The 17,149-nt window shown below is 38.1% G+C and overlaps 1 protein-coding gene across 3 annotated transcripts; it reads left to right on the top strand.

Moving 5' to 3' along the window:
• Positions 1 to 3,730: 3,730 nt before the first annotated feature.
• CCR6 (C-C motif chemokine receptor 6) lies at positions 3,731 to 14,095 on the top strand. Of its 3 annotated transcripts, XM_068676920.1 has the most exons (4): positions 3,734 to 3,885; positions 7,389 to 7,539; positions 10,406 to 10,489; positions 11,181 to 14,095. In XM_068676920.1, the coding sequence occupies exons 3-4, from the start codon at positions 10,481 to 10,483 to the stop codon at positions 12,264 to 12,266; spliced, it is 1,095 nt and encodes a 364-aa protein (XP_068533021.1). In that variant the 5' UTR covers positions 3,734 to 3,885; positions 7,389 to 7,539; positions 10,406 to 10,480; the 3' UTR covers positions 12,267 to 14,095. The 3 variants fall into 3 exon arrangements, with proteins under 3 accessions (XP_068533023.1, XP_068533022.1, XP_068533021.1); XM_068676922.1 differs by lacking the exon at positions 7,389 to 7,539 and having other exon boundaries at positions 3,731 to 3,885; XM_068676921.1 differs by having other exon boundaries at positions 3,732 to 7,539.
• The last annotated feature ends 3,054 nt before the right edge of the window (positions 14,096 to 17,149 follow it).

Below are 17,149 nucleotides of genomic sequence, written 5' to 3'. Positions count from 1 at the left end.
CTGGCTAGTACCTTGGTGGTGATTCCTAGGATGGGCATGAAAGCTTCAGGGCAGTGAGAGCCCACTGGAGATGAATGATAGACCAGTGAAACTGTTGGTGTCTGCCAGCCCTGGTCAACTAACAGTGAGGAAGCTGCAGTGAAACAGGAAGTGGTTAATATTAGCACACTTTCCCAATTCTCAATGGTGGACACAACCAAAACATCCTGTGGAGGAGGGAGCATGTACAGCCAGCATTTGCCAGCTGTCTCAAGTGTGTTCTCACAGACACCCTTCCTTTATCCCTTCAGTAAAGAAAAACATGTCTCTAATGCACAAAATATTGTGAAGAAATAAGTAAGGTGGTTGGGTGGGCATCTAAAGCAGTCCATCTGCCACATGGGGTGGTGAGTTTTTGACTAACACAAGCATGTGCTTTTCCCAAGAAACAAGTCACTTTCTGACTTGTCAGCTGGCTGACAGAGGGCTTACCTTCCTGAAGTGGCCAACCAACCCCTCCAATTTGTCTTTATGATTGGGAAAATCACATTCCATGGGCTCAAAAACATGCACTGCATCTTGGTCCACTGAAGGACTGAAAGAAACCTTGTTTGAGCTGTACCCACCCCACCCAGAGTCTGCATATTGTGCAGGCACGATTTCATATGTCATTCTTCCATTTTAGCATTTGTAGCTTTGGGTGGGAGTCAGGATCACAGATGCCTTAAAATTTCCATAGTAAGCAACCAGTTACATCATTAGATATATAAGCACCTTTTAAATGCTAGCTTTTAGCTCTTAGTCAAGCTATGAAGGCTACAGCTGTGGAAACAGAGGTGACTGGGGCATTCCATGGTGTGGGGCTCTTGTAAAAACAGTCATATAAAGAAAGTACAGCTCTAAAAGAAATCAGGTCAATGAATTCAACACACTCAGGTTGAAATGTCAGTGCTTGGGAGTATAGACTGATGACATGCTTTGAGAAATTACTTTGGTAGTTTTTTCAATGAGACATGAAACAGAGAGTGCGCGAGTAAGCGAGCAAGAAAAAAAAAAAAAACATACCGCAAAGGTATCATCTAGCTACAGCATCAAAAACATAGAAATTATGTCAGTGACTGCATATGTAGCTCTTCTTTTCTCTTTGCCTGTTTTTTGCAGCATTTCTGATATGGAAACCCACTCATTCTCCGCAGCCTAATGTAAATTAGTCATACGTTGGCAGACAATTCAGCAGAATGTTTTTCAGGGGACCATTTACCTCAAATGGCAGCAATTATTTGGAAATGTTTTGTGATATTTTGTGTTTTGTAGCAAAATACTTCATTAAAAAATTCAGATCCATTTTTGCAAGAAACCAGCTTTAAGAGCCAGTTTCTTAAACCAGCTTTTAACCACGCTAAAGAGTTGTTGCTGTGTGAAGTGTGGTGGTGTAATGGCATATTTTGTAAGTGTTGCTGTAACATGTGCTAGGTTTCACAGTTTCATTGACTCAGTTAGGGTCAAAGAGTAGTGTAATAGGTACTTCTGATATGCACATCTCCAATGGGGAGACATGACCAGAGAAAAGGGCATTTACAATGAAAGCAACTGAGAAAATCTCTGGGTGATGTACAGGTGTATGCAAAGCATTGCAGAGGTGGTGGAGAATAAGGGACTGGGACTGCTGCTACTCTCTTCCTTGGGATTTCAGGAACAAACATGTAATTTCCAATCAACATAATAGTTTATCATGGGCAGACAAAGTAGATAATTCAGATTACGGGTTCCTGGCTTCTTCAGTCAATTGTCCCTTGTCTGTTCATCACTGTGTAGCTTCCTTACCTCTATGGAAGCATGGGGGATGCTTTCACCAGAAATGGTTCTAAAATCTCTAAAAAGATAAAAGGTTCTAAAAAGATAAACAGCTGAAAGGCTATACTAGGAAACAGGCCAACACAACATAATTCAGGTAAAACTGAATGAGTAAAAACTTAAATGAGTAAAACTGATACAAAATGCTCTGCTCAAGATGATTCTTAATGGAAAGAAGCATTATTTGAATAAACCATATATATATATATATTTCATTTAGTATGCCTTTAATTATCTCAGAAATATTTTGTTAATAAAATGAAATGTATTGATGCTGCTCTTATGCCTGATGTAAGTTGTTGTTCTCTGTGAATTCTGGTCCTTTTCATGAGACTTTAGACCATGGAATGACATTACTCATTGCCTACTTTCTCTACCCTAAACTAGGACATGTAATCAGATAAATAACCTCACCCTACAAAAGAGAATAAAAGAATGAGCAACCATATATTAACTCACCTGTGCCTCTTGGTGCTTTTTCTAAACTGGTATTTTTGTCATCCAAGCTTCCATCAAAAGAAACACCATTTTTTGATTAAAACTTTCATTTCCATCAGAAAATAAAATATATTTTAACCAGCTTTTCTGAATCCAGTGATTATCCATGAGAGGACACGCTCCTTATGCTTCTTCCTAACAGCCACAGCAGCTCAGCTAGGAGATGGGCGGGCTGCAACAAGCAATGCTGCAGTGAAGCAGAGGAGCACTCTGAGTATGACTGTGCTCCTCCTTCAGAAAATTCCCATTTCATTATAAGAAGAAATCACCTGTGATTCTTTACCATCTTCACATGAACCACAAACTGGTTCCCATCATTTATTTTAGTCCCTCTACTTCCCAAGTGCTCTGTTTACCCTTGTAACCCATTTTATCTCCTGAGCCATATTTGCTCATTTGACTAAACCCTGCAGAAGACCTTGGCAGGGCTCTGTCTTCTCTGACTGGTTTGACAGATGTCCAAGTAACGGAACTCTTGATGGATGCCTGTGCTGGGATCATGTTAGTTCAGTGCCTGACAGGCCATTGTATGTGAGGAGGGCTGCTTCAGACATGAAGGGGTGAATGGAATCAGGTGGTAGTGAGGCTGAAAATATTAACAAAAAAGATTAAAGGGAAATTGAGTTGAGTCGTGCTACAAAAAGTAATGCTGGAGAGAAATGAAGAGGATGGAAACAAGAAATGGAAATAAGAGAAAACTAGAAAAGCCAAAATGCAGAAGAGGAAGAAATAGGGGCACACACACACACAAACCACACATAGAAATACCAAATATAGAGAAATGTCAGAGGGAGCAAAAAGCCAGGGGCAAACAGAAGAAGGAAAGTTTGAAGAAAATAATGAGAAAAAAAAAAAAAAAAGATATAGTGACAATATAGTGACAACATGGGATGGTAATGTTAAAAAAAAATTAAACAGGTCATAGATTATCCGAGTTGGAAGGGACCCACAAGGATCATTGAGTCCAACTCCTAATATAATAGTTAATCGGGTAATATAAAATACCTGAATGTAAAAATATAGTTTACATTTTGTGGTCTGAAAGAATGATGGGGAGACCAGAACCTCAGCTGGTGGCTAGTGTTTTTAATCAGATTACACTGATATAAATTTAACTGAATGAACGTGAAAGCAAGGAGGAACAGAATACAATATATGTGCTGCATCTCTTTTAGAATCATAGAAACATCCTGAGTCATTCCAGAAGAAACACGTGGATCCTGGAATAAATCATAGAGTGGTTTTGTTTTCCTTATCTTTCAATATTTTCTTTCTTTAATTAGTGGTGGCAGAAAACTAACATGTGGTGAGATTTGAAAAACCACAGTAACCATACTAGCTAAACGAGAGTAAATTTCCTTTCAGAGCTCTAACATGTACAAAAGCAAACTACATGTGGGGGCTTCATTTGCATAGCATGCAGATTTTCAAATAGGTGTCTTAAAAAGAAAAAAACCCTTTCCATTCGCCACAGTGTGAAGGTGAAGCACAAAGTGTCTGCAAGGAAGGCTGTCTGGGCTTTGTAACTAGGTCAAAAGAAAATGCACTAAGGAGGTAAGTTGCACCAGCTATCTTTTATTAATTTGGACATTAAGTGGATTTAATTTTTCTCTTTCTGAAAGACTGTTATTCCTGCTGAATTTTGACTATATTGCAGATTAAACATAAGATACATTGAAATTGGAAAGAACATGAGTATGGAAAAAAATGAGCAAAGTTTTTGTAGTGGGTAATCTAAAATTCGGATTTATCTTTTAATGAAACAAGCCATCCCATTACATTGAGTCACATTCCATGAAACAGAGTTGATAATATTTAGTTGCTTCTGAGCCTACGCTGTTAGTTTTCAAAATGTGGGCTGGTGTCTGGAAGAGATGCTGTTTACTATTACTAGTAGAAGACGTGCGTGTTTGAATACGGATTACAATCCTCATGAATTTGGTTGCTGATTTGAAGTCACATCCATTTTTATAATACAGAGGGAATTTCTACTTATATCCCTGTACCAACACAGAAAGTGTTCCTACTCTCAACGTGCTTTTTTTAACAGGATTGGGGCCCGTGTTTCAAAATGTCAGATATGGTGAGCAGGAATCAGTGCTTTGCTTCAGATAGCGTTTAGACAGAAAGTTATCTGTAACCAGGATCTAGGCTGACATATATATCTGTTATTACAAAAAGTATATGCACCTTATCTTATCAAAAGTAGATTCCTCACAGCACTTCAAGGACAGGAAAATTAGAAATGAAACTTATATTTCCTTTTCAAGAAAGTATAGAAGATGCCTTATGAGCCTCATCTGTAGCCCAAATCAGAGGTAACATAGGCAATCTCTGTTACTGCATTTTGAAATGTAAATAACTTAGCGAAACAATGCAAAATTATTTTATATATATATATATATATATATATATTTTAAAGTAAAATCTCTTCTTAGCAAAGATTAACAGAGTGTCCTGAAGTCCTGAAAACTCATGAGGCTTTGATGGTGAAAATTATTATGAATTATGAAATAAATAATACAATGAGGAATACTTCATTATTGTGACTGAGGATGTCTCGAAAGAGTCACAGGATCTGGGCATACTGCCAGTCATCTCAATGCACAAAACCAAAACGCCATGCGATAGTTTTACACCTTCCCCGACATCGCTCATGCATCCTCTCCACTCACATTGCGCTGCTCTCTGATGCTAACCAGTGTCTCGGCTCTACCTGCTGCTGGTCTTCCCAGGCTGCTGAAAAGATGGGTGTCCTGGGTGTGCTGTGAGTCACTGAGCCTGGGTGCCTTCAGAACAATGGGGCAGCTGCCAAGGATACACAAACTGTCCCACAGCGGGCCAAAGGCCCACTCAGTGCCGTGTCTTGCTTGTGAAAGCAGCCAGAGGCAGACACCTAGGGTGAAGAAACACCTGCCTTGTGGTGCTTGTCCAGGGATCCGTGTGCAGTTCTCAGGAATCCACCTTTAGCCAAATTTCCTGGGCTGGGGGCTTCCCGCAGCCTGTTAGGAATAACAGCCTCCATGGACCTATCAGATCTGTGCCTGCCTAATCCCTCTTTGAACTCATGTATGTTTTTCCTCTGTGATATCCAGAAGCAAAAAAATCCCCCAATTTTATCAGTGCAGTGTGATGATATCTTACTTTACGTGATAGCTTCACAGGCAGCGATCTGTGTGCTTTCATTGTGTGACTCAGTAAATAATTATTTTGCATTCATACCCTCCCCAGACTCATGTATCATGTCTAAGTAGTCTCTTTTCCAGGCTGACTTTTTCATCTTTCTTCAGCTAGTTGAAACACACTCCTGATTACTATATAGTATTAATCTTGCCTTGCCATATGCCTTCTGAGAGCAAATGAGCAGAACAACATTGTAGTTGTGCTGTGGGGACCTGGCAGATTTCTACAGAAGTATTAAGTTGATTTCCATTTTCTTATTTCCTCCTTTTCTAATTATTCTTAACAAAAATATCACCCTTTTATGATGTGTTTTGTGGAGATTGAGATAAAGTAGAACAGCCTCCAGACCATTTAGGACATTATAATATAATACCGATGCATTTGAAAAGAAATGGAAGGTCGTAGGCAACTAGAGAAGGACAGATCTCTAAAAGATGTCCTAGGTACCTAGAGAGAAATGGAGTCACTTGTGGTAGTCAGACTCCAAAACTTCATGCCCATCCCATTGCCACAGATCAGCAAATTTTTGACTGTTGCTGCAACCCAGTTCTCTAACTGCAGCTGCTGGCTTGATTTATCAGAATCAGAAAACTGAAAACAGAAATTTAAAATGGAGACAATCTTCATCATCTGCTACAGTTGTTTCTCTTTGCCTTCTATTTTAACACATCTCTGAAATTTAACGAGGTCCATGATGACAGGCAATGATTTAGCCTGAACAACAATAAGAAAGCAATGAAGATTTTTTTTCTCAGCAGTAACAGTCAAAGCATTCATGGGTGTGTCAACATACACACACCTAGGGAGGGAAAAAACAAAATCCTCATTTCAGGGTTTTTAAGGATCTATGTCAAATCACATTTTGACATGGTGCAACATTTCTGTTTCATTCTCTGTGTATGATTTGTGGAAAGCAGTACCATACTTCAGTGGCTAGGGAATCACTGGCATTGTGAAATACACTGTTTTGAAAAAAAATATGAGCATAGCATCTCTCATCCTGTATTTCTTTATGTTCATCTTTCTGTTAAGCTAGGCATAGCTTACAAGGCTATCCGGTGTCTCTAATGACAAAACAAGACTCAACTAAATGCTCACAGACAATTTATGAAATAAGAAATTAGAATGTAATTTTAACTTTATTTTATTTTTCCTCTGCTAACATGAAAATCTAAATTGCATTCAAATACTAAGGACTGAGGTGGGGGAAAGAATATTTACAGGTTTTTAAATTTAGGAATCATAAAATGAGGTATTTTCACGTCTAGTTACAGCTAACTTTAACAACAGACCTGAACAAATCACAGAACCATAGAATGATTTGGGTTGGAAAAAACCTTTAAAGATAATCTGGTATGAATTCTCCCATACCTTCCTCCAGATCAGGTTGCTCAAGACCCCATCCAGCCTGACCCTGAACACTTTCAGGAGTTGGACATGTTTGTACCAAGCAGACAAATACAATTATATTTTCCATCTTTATCTGGGTATTTGCATATTTTATTAGTGGCTCAGGCAAAAGATTTGAATAATGTGCACCTTGATGTATGCCAGTTTCTTATTTTTTCTTCAGAAAACAGTTCTTAGTCAGTTTTGTAGTTAATGCTTGCTCTAATTTTGCAGTTCTTCATGACTTTCAGTGCAACCTCTGCGGAAATAGGCCATCATTCAGGAAGTGTTCTGAGGACAGTGACAATTGACACCTTATCTCTTATGATTCTACTGCTAGCAGCTTGTCTATTTTAAAACAATATCACATTATATAGGTAATTGAATTAGTAAATTACTTGCCTCATGCTTGCATGTCTCCAGCACAGATAAGGTTAAGTATTTTCCTTTACGTAAGAAAGCAGGTTATTGTTATTTCTTGACAGGAGGAAGTGGTAATAATTTCAATTGAACTCTGTACCTTTGACTAATGCTGTCTATTGAGGCTGATTGTAAATGTGCTTGAGACAGCCACAAAAGAATGTAACGGAATCACACACCCTCTTCGATCTGTTCTTCTGACCATTTTCAAATCTGGTAAGTACTAACATAAGATAGTTTATCTGTAATGTGTGGTGAATGTACTAAATCACATGCATTTCTAGGAGTGTGCTTACAATGGTAGGTAATGCTTAAAAAATAATTATTGTTTTCCTCCAAGTGCTGAGAATTTTTTTCCTTATAGAAATCTGTCTTTTTCCTGAGGTTTTTCTTTGGTTCGTCTTTTGCTTGTAGAATTCCAAACACTTTGCACTGAAGAATGCATTTTAGTCTTCTTTTTGAGTTTTTACATACTGCTTTCATAGTGAAAAGAAATGTTAATGTAGATAGAATGGAAAATATTAGGGTAAAAAATACAAGGCTTATATGACATTTAATATGCAGAACCTGAGTGTGTTTGTGTACATGTGCATAGACGTGCCAATATGCAATATACAAAGAATATTAGAACATACCCAACCCTTACACATGTGGAAATTTATTTTTGATAATTGCCTAATACATTAGTGCTAAATAAAGCCATAAATATGCAGATTATAAATTATAAAACTGCCTATTGTAAGACTGTTGGAGAGATTTAATTTATGGTGGGGTAAAGTGCTTAAAGAGGTTCTGATTCACCCTCCTTTGCAGCCAGTGCACCTTCCTAATAACTCCAGTGAATGCTGTTTCAAAATCATAAAAGGAAATCAGCTCAAGAGATTTAAATCAGGTCCTAAATCTGATCTTTGCTATTCTGGTTTCAGTTTGAATCTTTATCTACTGCTCTTGTAGCAACCAGCCTCGGGAAGCTTTTGCTGGGCAGTGGAAGTACTTTTGTGAAGAAATGTGTGACTGCTGGTGTCCTTGTGAATTTCTGTATCACTAGAGAAAGCATGAAGCTCTCCTGTGCTCAGTAGCTTTCTGCTGAGCACTTCTGAGGAGCAGTGAGCCTTTCTTCAGTGCTATTCTGAAGAGGTGTCCTTACAGACCCAAAGAAACACTTGTACTTCCCTTCTTCAATTGTGTTCACCCTGCCTTCTTCTCTGTACACTTTATACTAATGTTTAAGAGTTACTTTGGCAACATGGAATATGGAGCACATTTTTTTTTAGAGAGAATATATACCATCAGGCTCTTTGTATGCTACAACCATGTACATCCTAGAAAGATATTTGTCATTCCTTTTTTTTTTTTTTTTTTTTTTTTTTCCAACAATAAAATAGCAGTTCCTAAAATAATAACCTAGAATAACCTAGACAGGTATCCATTTAGTGCTGACTGAGGAGTTACTGTGCTGACAGCCTGGTGCAAAGGGTAACAGGGACACCGAGAAGGGGGGTGTGTGTCTGCCTGGTGGGGGGCAGAGGAGGGTAAAGCAGCAGATGGAGACTAGGGGTGCTCAGAGAACACAGGCCAGGAACCACAGCCCTAGGTGAACTGTACAGCATCACTGCTTGCTTTATACACCTTTGCACTTCAGAGAGACACTTTAAATTGTTAAAGTTTGCTTCAGAAAGCATTCAAGACTTTCAGGCTGTCGTACACCAGCAGCTTTTAAAAATCAGCTTTGAAACGGTGGCAGAGGAAGCTGGAGTGGTGGGTGAAGGTTTCTTTAAAGGAAAGGAAAGCCAGAGAAGCTGTGATGCTTAGATAACATCATATTGTATGGGTTTCTACCCATCTGAAGACCTGCAATGTGAGCCAGCCCCCTCACATGAGTCACACAGAGTCTGATCCTCCTTACGCCTTTGGACAGTGAGGAGTCTTTAGTTCCTTCCCTCCCCCAGCTTCCTTCTAATGTCTGTACTGCATCTGCCCCACTTTTACAGATTATCAGTCTCTCCCTTTTTCAAAACTCAGGTAATTCCCAAACAGGAAGGGTTTGTAAATATAGACTTAAGATTGACCCATGTATACTTCCTAATTAGCAACACAACTAGTAAAAAGCAGAGAAACTCTGAATTAAACTGACATTCACACTCTTGGCAAATAAAAGGCCAGTCCCTGCTGGTATGGGCAGTTCTCATGGAGCAGGTAAGGGAAAGGAGGGGAAGACTGATTTCATGCAGGGGAATGCTGAGGAGCTAAATCTCCTGCCCCTGGGCTCCTGTGTGAGGTTAAGCGAGTCATTTAAACCCAGCTTTGTGCATGTGGCCACCAATGGTATGTTCCCCATTTTATCCACCTGTGTCTTCAGACCCTGTGGTCTGATTTGCAGAAGTCTGAGCCTCCCTGCAACCAGAGTCAATGGATTTAGTAATTTACGTAACTGAAGTACTGTACTGCATAATGCTAGGCACTACTAAAAGTGATGTTGGGGTGGGGGACAAGTGCCTCGAACTGAACATCCCAAGTGAATACTTACAGTAATTACAGTAATGACTCAGTGCTCTAGTTCCTTCTCTGTAAAACAAAGATAATCACGCAAAAAAAAAAAAAAAAAAAAAAGTTAAATGGTGCATTATTATTACAGAATATAGTAAGGTGCTGCTGTTTTACTGTTCTATATACATCTCAATACACTAATTTACATTGTCATACAAAGTTTTTGAAAGTAAAATGTCATTTGTTCATATTTCTTGTGGTGCAAGGTCAATGTGAACTGAGAATCACATATTCTCATGTATCGCTTATTAGCTCTCTGAATAAACAATCCGTATGTAAGACTGTACTCATAATCATACCCATACCAACCCCATACCAACCATCCACCCTCCCAGCTGCACAAAGTGCTGCAGCGATGTGTGATTTGTTGAGATGCTATCTTGTTGATATAGCTAAAGTGAGATGATTCTTCTTTGAATAACTTGTATTTCCAGTTGTTTTCCTACTTCTCCACATTTCCTGTGCTGCTTTCCCCATCAAACTCTTTCTTTTTTTTTTTTTTTTCTTTTTTTTCTTTTTTTTTTTCATTTTTCAGAAGTCCTCGGAAAGCATTTTGTACTTCTTCTCCACATACATATATATATAACCTTTTCAGAAGTGTACTGGCAAAATGAATATCGTAAGTACTCGATTAACACACTACATCAGTAGATAATAAAGCAATGAACCTGACAGTCCCAGCTCTTTGAGGCTGCTGGTCCAACTGCCATAATTTCAGGAGTGACTGGGTGATGAGAAGTTTCTTACTCAGCAGATTTCACTGAAAATGCATGCAGTTTCTTAGGTTTGTTACTCCTCATTTAACAACCAGTCTGGTGTCTGCATTGCAAGGAACTGCATCTCAGGCTAGCTATCCCAGAATTTAGATTCTTCTGTGATGGCAAATTATTAATTTCTGCATAATGTGTTTAGGGATGGAATCCTTTGGGCCATCCCAAAAGATTATCTCCATGTTTATAGTTTAATTAAGATTTTGTGAACTTCACTAGTTAGTTCTTTTATGTGTGCTCTGCAGTGTTAAACACATTTGTAGTTTGGGCGGGTGGAAACTGTAAAACAGGTAGTACTGGAGGAAACAACGCTACTATGGACTGTCTTAAGAGAAACTTGATATGGGCTTGAAGCTGAGGGGTAGGAAGTGCAGGACAGAAATGTTACAGTTACTATAAAGGAAATGTCACTTCCATTTCAAATCAGCAAAGCCATTACTATATCGTATTTGTATAATGTTGTTACCTATCATCTTTCAATTATATAGAAATTGAGGAGATTTAAAGTGTGATTTAACTTGTGATCTTCTTTTTTTACAGACAGAGTCTAGTGTCACAGAGTATATGTATGATTCAGACTATCCTTCTCAAATTGCACAACCCTGCTCTAAGGGGGAAGTGAGGACCTTCACAAAAGCATTTCTACCAGTTGCATACTCGTTGATTTGTATCATCGGCCTAGTTGGTAACATCTTTGTAGTGATGACCTTTGCTTTATATGAAAGAACCAAGTCCATGACAGATGTTTACCTCTTCAACATGGCCATCGCGGACATACTGTTTGTTCTCACCCTCCCACTGTGGGCAGTGAACTATGCTGCTGACAAATGGATTTTCGGTAATTTCATTTGCAAAATGGCCAGAGGTATCTATGCGATCAACTTCAGCTGTGGCATGCTGCTTTTGGCCTTTATCAGTGTGGACCGGTACATTGCAATTGTACAGGCAACAAAGTCATTTAAACTAAGGGCAAGAACACTTGCATACAGTAAACTGATTTGTTTGGCTGTGTGGGTATCATCAATTTTAATTTCCAGTTCCTCTTTTCTATACAGTGAAAGTTACAACTTCTCTGGCAACAAAACCAAAAATATTTGTGATCACAGATTTGACAAAATGGCCGAAAGCACTATGCTGAAATCACTGCTGTTGTGCCTACAAGTTGGATTTGGATTTTTTTTACCTTTCATATTTATGGTTTTTTGCTATACATTCATAATCAAATCCTTGCAACAAGCACAGAATTCGAAGAGAAACAAAGCAATTCGTGTGATTGTATTAATTGTAGCTGTTTTCCTAGTTTGCCAGGTACCCTATAACATTGTTCTTCTTGTGGCAGCTGTAAATATGGGTAAGATGGACAAATCTTGTGACTCTGAAAAGGCAATGGCCTATGCAAAATACACCACTGAAGCCATAGCATTTTTACACTGTTGCCTGAACCCTGTGCTCTATGCATTTATTGGAGTGAAGTTTAGAAGTTACTTTGTGAAGATAATGAAGGACCTATGGTGCATGAGACACAAGAAATACAATAAACGTGGTTCAAGGACAAATTCTGATATTTATCATTCAAGACAGACTAGTGAAATTCTGACTGACAATGCATCTTCTTTTACAATATAATACAATTTGAAAAATATTATTACTGAAGGACTCTGCTCACCAAGCAACCCAAACCAGCCTCACTATGCCTGTGGTAGCCAGTCTTTTGGACTTCTCTGCACCTCAAATGGAGCTCTCATGACCTACAACTCCTTTCAGGAAAACATCTAAGATAAAATAACAACACTGTCCTGTGGAAAACTGAAGTCTTGTTCACCTCTCTTAACATTCACGTTCTTCTAAAGTGCACTCTTGTGAATTTTACAGAGGAATATTTCTTGTTTTTAATAATAATAATTAATAAAAAACAAGTGTCTTCTCTGTTGTACATCACTGAAATATCTCAGAAGTACTAAGTAAATGAATCAGTCTATGTCTGGCTCATTCTACTTACATTTACGTTGTTGCTATTAACTGTTTTTACCTGGAAATCTTATTTAAGTGTAGGTCTCCATGGTGCTTTTGCTGCAGACAGCTCATTTTATAACACCAACCTAAAATATGGCATTTTGAGCAAAGTATGGCAAGCAGAGCTAACATAGAAATGAAGAAACAGGCTCAAGGATTCTGGAATAGGTGGGCTTAGGTGTCAGGTCTCATAAATCTTTGCACAGTTCTGTGCTCCACCTGCTCATCGGGAATTCCAGAAGGTTACACCAAAGCTGAGACTGGTTAAAGCCAACAGAGACGTGCCTACTAGAAACAATGTTACAATAAATAAATAACACAAAATAAAGAGAGCTTTGCAACATGCACAGAAAGGTTTTCTGAAATCTGCTTAGACTATTTTCTGAACAGAGAAAGCAGCTTTATCTGAGAGATTCTTCCCTTCATTTGGCACTAAATTCCAGTTCTGCCTTCAGTTGAAGCTGTTCAGCTTGTAAACATTTTTCTGTGTTGTTGTTTCTTTATGTTGTTATTTTTTTTCTTTTTAGCTGAAATTCACACTCCACTTTCTAGAAGCTAGAAAAATGAACAGAAATGTAATTATTCAAATTCCAACTCTCTCTCTCTTTTTTTTTTTTTTTGACTAGATTTGTCAAAAAACATGCATTTCTTTGTATTTCGCTATTGTTCACAAAGTTTCCTTAGGAAGAGATATACTATTCCTAAGTATGTATGTATGAAATTTATTCTGTTAGCTCCAAAATTATTAAGGTCTATGCCTAGAAATAAAACCAGAATCTGACTTAATTCAGCCAAAATTTTTACTGCGTCAACATTTATCTCACTCTGTATATAAGGATATTTCTAATAAATTCAATTAGTTTTACGCAGTAAACCCTCAGTGGAACTTGTGTTCACCACCTTGTGACTGTGCGGGGTGTGGAAAGGTAGAGAGGAACAGGATCTGATGCATTTTATAGAGCTGGAGGGCAGAGGGGCAGAGCGGGACGTAGGAGAGGACAAGAACACATGTGCTACCTGCTTGCAGTCTGCTGAAGTTCCTACCACAAATTAATGCAATGGGCAGATCACAGTTTGCCTTGGATGTCTTCTTTTATACTCATGGCTGAGGAGACAGAGAAAGAAGTAACCACATCTTTCAGTGGCAATCCAAAGGGCCAAGAGAGGCAGTGCTGGAGCTGAAGAAGATTTGAGGAAGGGTGTTGATATGGTACGACTTGAAATTGGTACTGCTTGTGCTGGTGTAATCTGTCCTTGTTTACAGTACACTGTGAGGTTCTTAATATCAGTGTCAGATGTGATAAAGATTGTATGCATTTATCATCACTGAATAGTAACTTAGGCAAGAATATAATGCAAAATAACGTAAATGCGTATGTGTGCATTTGCTGTATGATTTTCTGCATGAGAATTTAACAAATAAAAAATGTTACCGAAAAGGAAAGAAAAGCCTCATCTCTAAGTTTCTTGCTACACTTATTACCTTGAAAATTCTCTTAATCAGTGCAAAATCTCTCATGCCTGAGGACAGCATGTCACCCTCAGGATCTGGATCAAGGACCTATGCACTGACTTAAAACCACCCGGCACCACAACAGCTCTCAGGCGGACCCCTGTGAGGCTTGAGCAAAGCTGGCAGCCTCCTGAAGTCCCTTCAGCCACGTCTGCAGGGCTTGTCATCAGCCCCTGACAACCTTGGTAAAAAAATCACTTGAGGTAAAGCTGAAACCGTGAATGATGTCCCCATCTCTGGGACAAATGGGGTGAGAGGGTGGGAGGAGCTCACAAGAGGCTGTTGAGCAGGTAGAAATGGGGCTCCAACCAGTGGGGAACAGGCTTGGTGTCCTTACAGTTTTTACTTGGATTTGGTAGGCAACTACAGAAGTGTGGGTTGTTAAACATTTAATTTACACATAATATCTCCTTAATTTGTGTGTGTGAGAAAGAAATCTACTCTCAGATAAAAGATTGAGACCAGTTCAGAGTGAAAGCATGGGAAGGGCAGAACCCAACAGCTAGGCATTGGGTAGCTGATGGTCAGCAGATGTCACTGGTGATCCTCCACCTCCAGACATTCAGAGTCTTTTGTTCAATGAGCACATCAGCAGAACTGTCAGGTAAGCTCAGGTTGGTGCTGGGAGTTTAAGGAATGAAAAGGGCATAGATTTATAGGAAAGTGGGTGGTATTCTCACTGCAGAATAACTTTTCAGAGCTTGCTATGGATGCTGTTTTTTACTAAAATAACGTTGTGGTAGCTGTGCAGTACACTGCACAGTCAATACATGGTGAAAAATTATTTTGTGTTGCATGTATTTCAGCAGTTATTTTTGAAGAAAAAAATAATAGTTTTTAGATGGATCTTCATTTTCTATTATGTTTAAAGACAGAAGAATACATACTGTGTTGTGTCAAGGCATAGACATAGAAAATGCAGCTGATAAGTTTTGACAAGACAATTCATATCCTACTTCAGCTGGAGGCCGGGGTTGGGCTGTGGTATTGGTTGCATGTACAAATTCTTTACTTGTGAGTGGATTTCATTCTGCTTTTGGTTGCTACATGGGGGCTTTGCCTGACAGTTCCCATTCAAGTGGTTCAGAAGGAGGTAGGTCATCTGTGCGTAAAATAAATCTTTAACATCTCAGTGTAGACAGCCTAACTAAATCTGTTTTCTGACACATATCTTGAAAACTGACCTGACTTACTGACCAGCTTCCCATAAAGAGTGTCAGTTTTCTTCCCATGATATTTAAATTCTGTTTGCTAATTTTTCTGTTGATATATTCATTTTCTTAGAAGAGTGATCACGATAAGCTAGTGAACCTGCAAAAGAGTCATACTGAACAGAGGAGACGAAAGTCATTTGGGCCTTGCTACTTGGAAGGACAGGCAGAGGAAAGAAGGTGAAAATTTTGTGCAAAGAGAGCTAATGGTTAGAGATTATGGGTAGAAACTGAAGAGAAACAGGACAAAACAGTCTGGAGAGGAACTTTTTTTTTTTTATAGAAGGTTATTGGTAACTGATGATTAAGTACATAACAGGTGTAACTGATATCTCTACTTTTAATCTTTGTAGGGCAATCTTACTGTGTAGAATTGGGAAAAATTGTGGAATTGCCAGTTTTACTGATAAAAGTACTATGAAAATGGTATTTGAGGTTTTGAGAACTTGGAATGAATTTTAAAAATAGATTTTGATTCAGTGAAAATCATCAAGTTTTCAAAATGTCAAAACAGTATATCTCATGAAACATCTAAAATGTGTTGATGTTTCCGGTTAGTTTTCAGATACTGTAATTAAAACCAAGGAAATGATTTCACAAAACCACTGAAAGAATCTCATAATCTGTTTTTTCGGCTGTTGCTGAGCAACCAGGATATTCCCACCACCACCCACCTGTGGGTTTGGAGCTCATACCCTCTTGAAAGGAGCCCATGCAAAGTACAGATCCCCTTCCTTCTCCTACACCCCCCCAAAAAAAAATAAAAAGAGGATGCTTCACCCTTAAAGTGTGCTACACGTATATCTCTAATTCTCTTCTGGGTCGTGTAGTTGCAGGTCCTTCAGGCTGAAGAAGGAATTAAGTAACATCTCCTCTTGTGGACAAATGACATAACCTGATGGTAAAGATGTGACCACTAAGCAAGTAGTTGGTCTCTGACAGCTTTGAACAGAGCTAAGTTCCTTTTATTACAAATTCCTTAAAACAAATTCTCCATTTTTTGTTGAATGAACTACATTATCTAACCTGAGTTGAAAATTGTCTAGGTTTTACATAGTCAAAAAAAAAAAAAAAAAAAAAAGACCAATTCATTTAAAAGCTATTTTAATAGTGAAAGTTTTTATTGACCAATCAGGATCCTTTCCCTATCAAACTGAAAAACTTATTGCTTGTGCAATTTCATAACTGAAATCTGTAGTTGTTTTTTTTTGTTTTGTTTTATTTTTTGATTTATTGTATTATGTAACTCAATTGTATATCCTGATGCGTGACTCATATTTTTAAAGAAATCATCCTCTTCCATTTATTTTTCATTTTTTTTTAATGAGAAATATGTGATGAATTACTGTGTTATCAATTTGATCTATATATAAAGACAAGTTAAAACAATTAAATCAACATTCTTCTATCAACAAGTTTTAAAGCTCTTATTCAGTTGTTATAGTTTTGCCATTCCTAAACAATTATTATAGTTCATACAAAATAATTTAATTAATATATATTCAATCTGTAGTAACTGGAATTTATTTATAAACCTACATGTATATTTCACTGAGAATTAGGGGAAATAGAGAATATTCAGCTCCTTTCATAAGAAACAAGGGAGTAAGAGATGAAGATTGGAGAAAGAGCTTTTTTTTCAAAATAGAAAATATTTGTGCTCTTGATTTATATGAACGATAGATAGCCCTGTTGTTTTAGCACAGAACATGGTAGATTTAGTTATGATGTGTTTGTGCTTAATTTTATTTGGTAAGTAGGAATTATAAAGA

Source organism: Anas acuta, chromosome 3, assembly GCF_963932015.1.
Source record: "Anas acuta chromosome 3, bAnaAcu1.1, whole genome shotgun sequence".
NCBI classification, from domain to species: domain Eukaryota; kingdom Metazoa; phylum Chordata; class Aves; order Anseriformes; family Anatidae; genus Anas; species Anas acuta.
The sequence above is the reverse complement of the archived record's forward strand: the minus strand, read 5'-3'. Positions and strand labels throughout refer to the sequence as shown.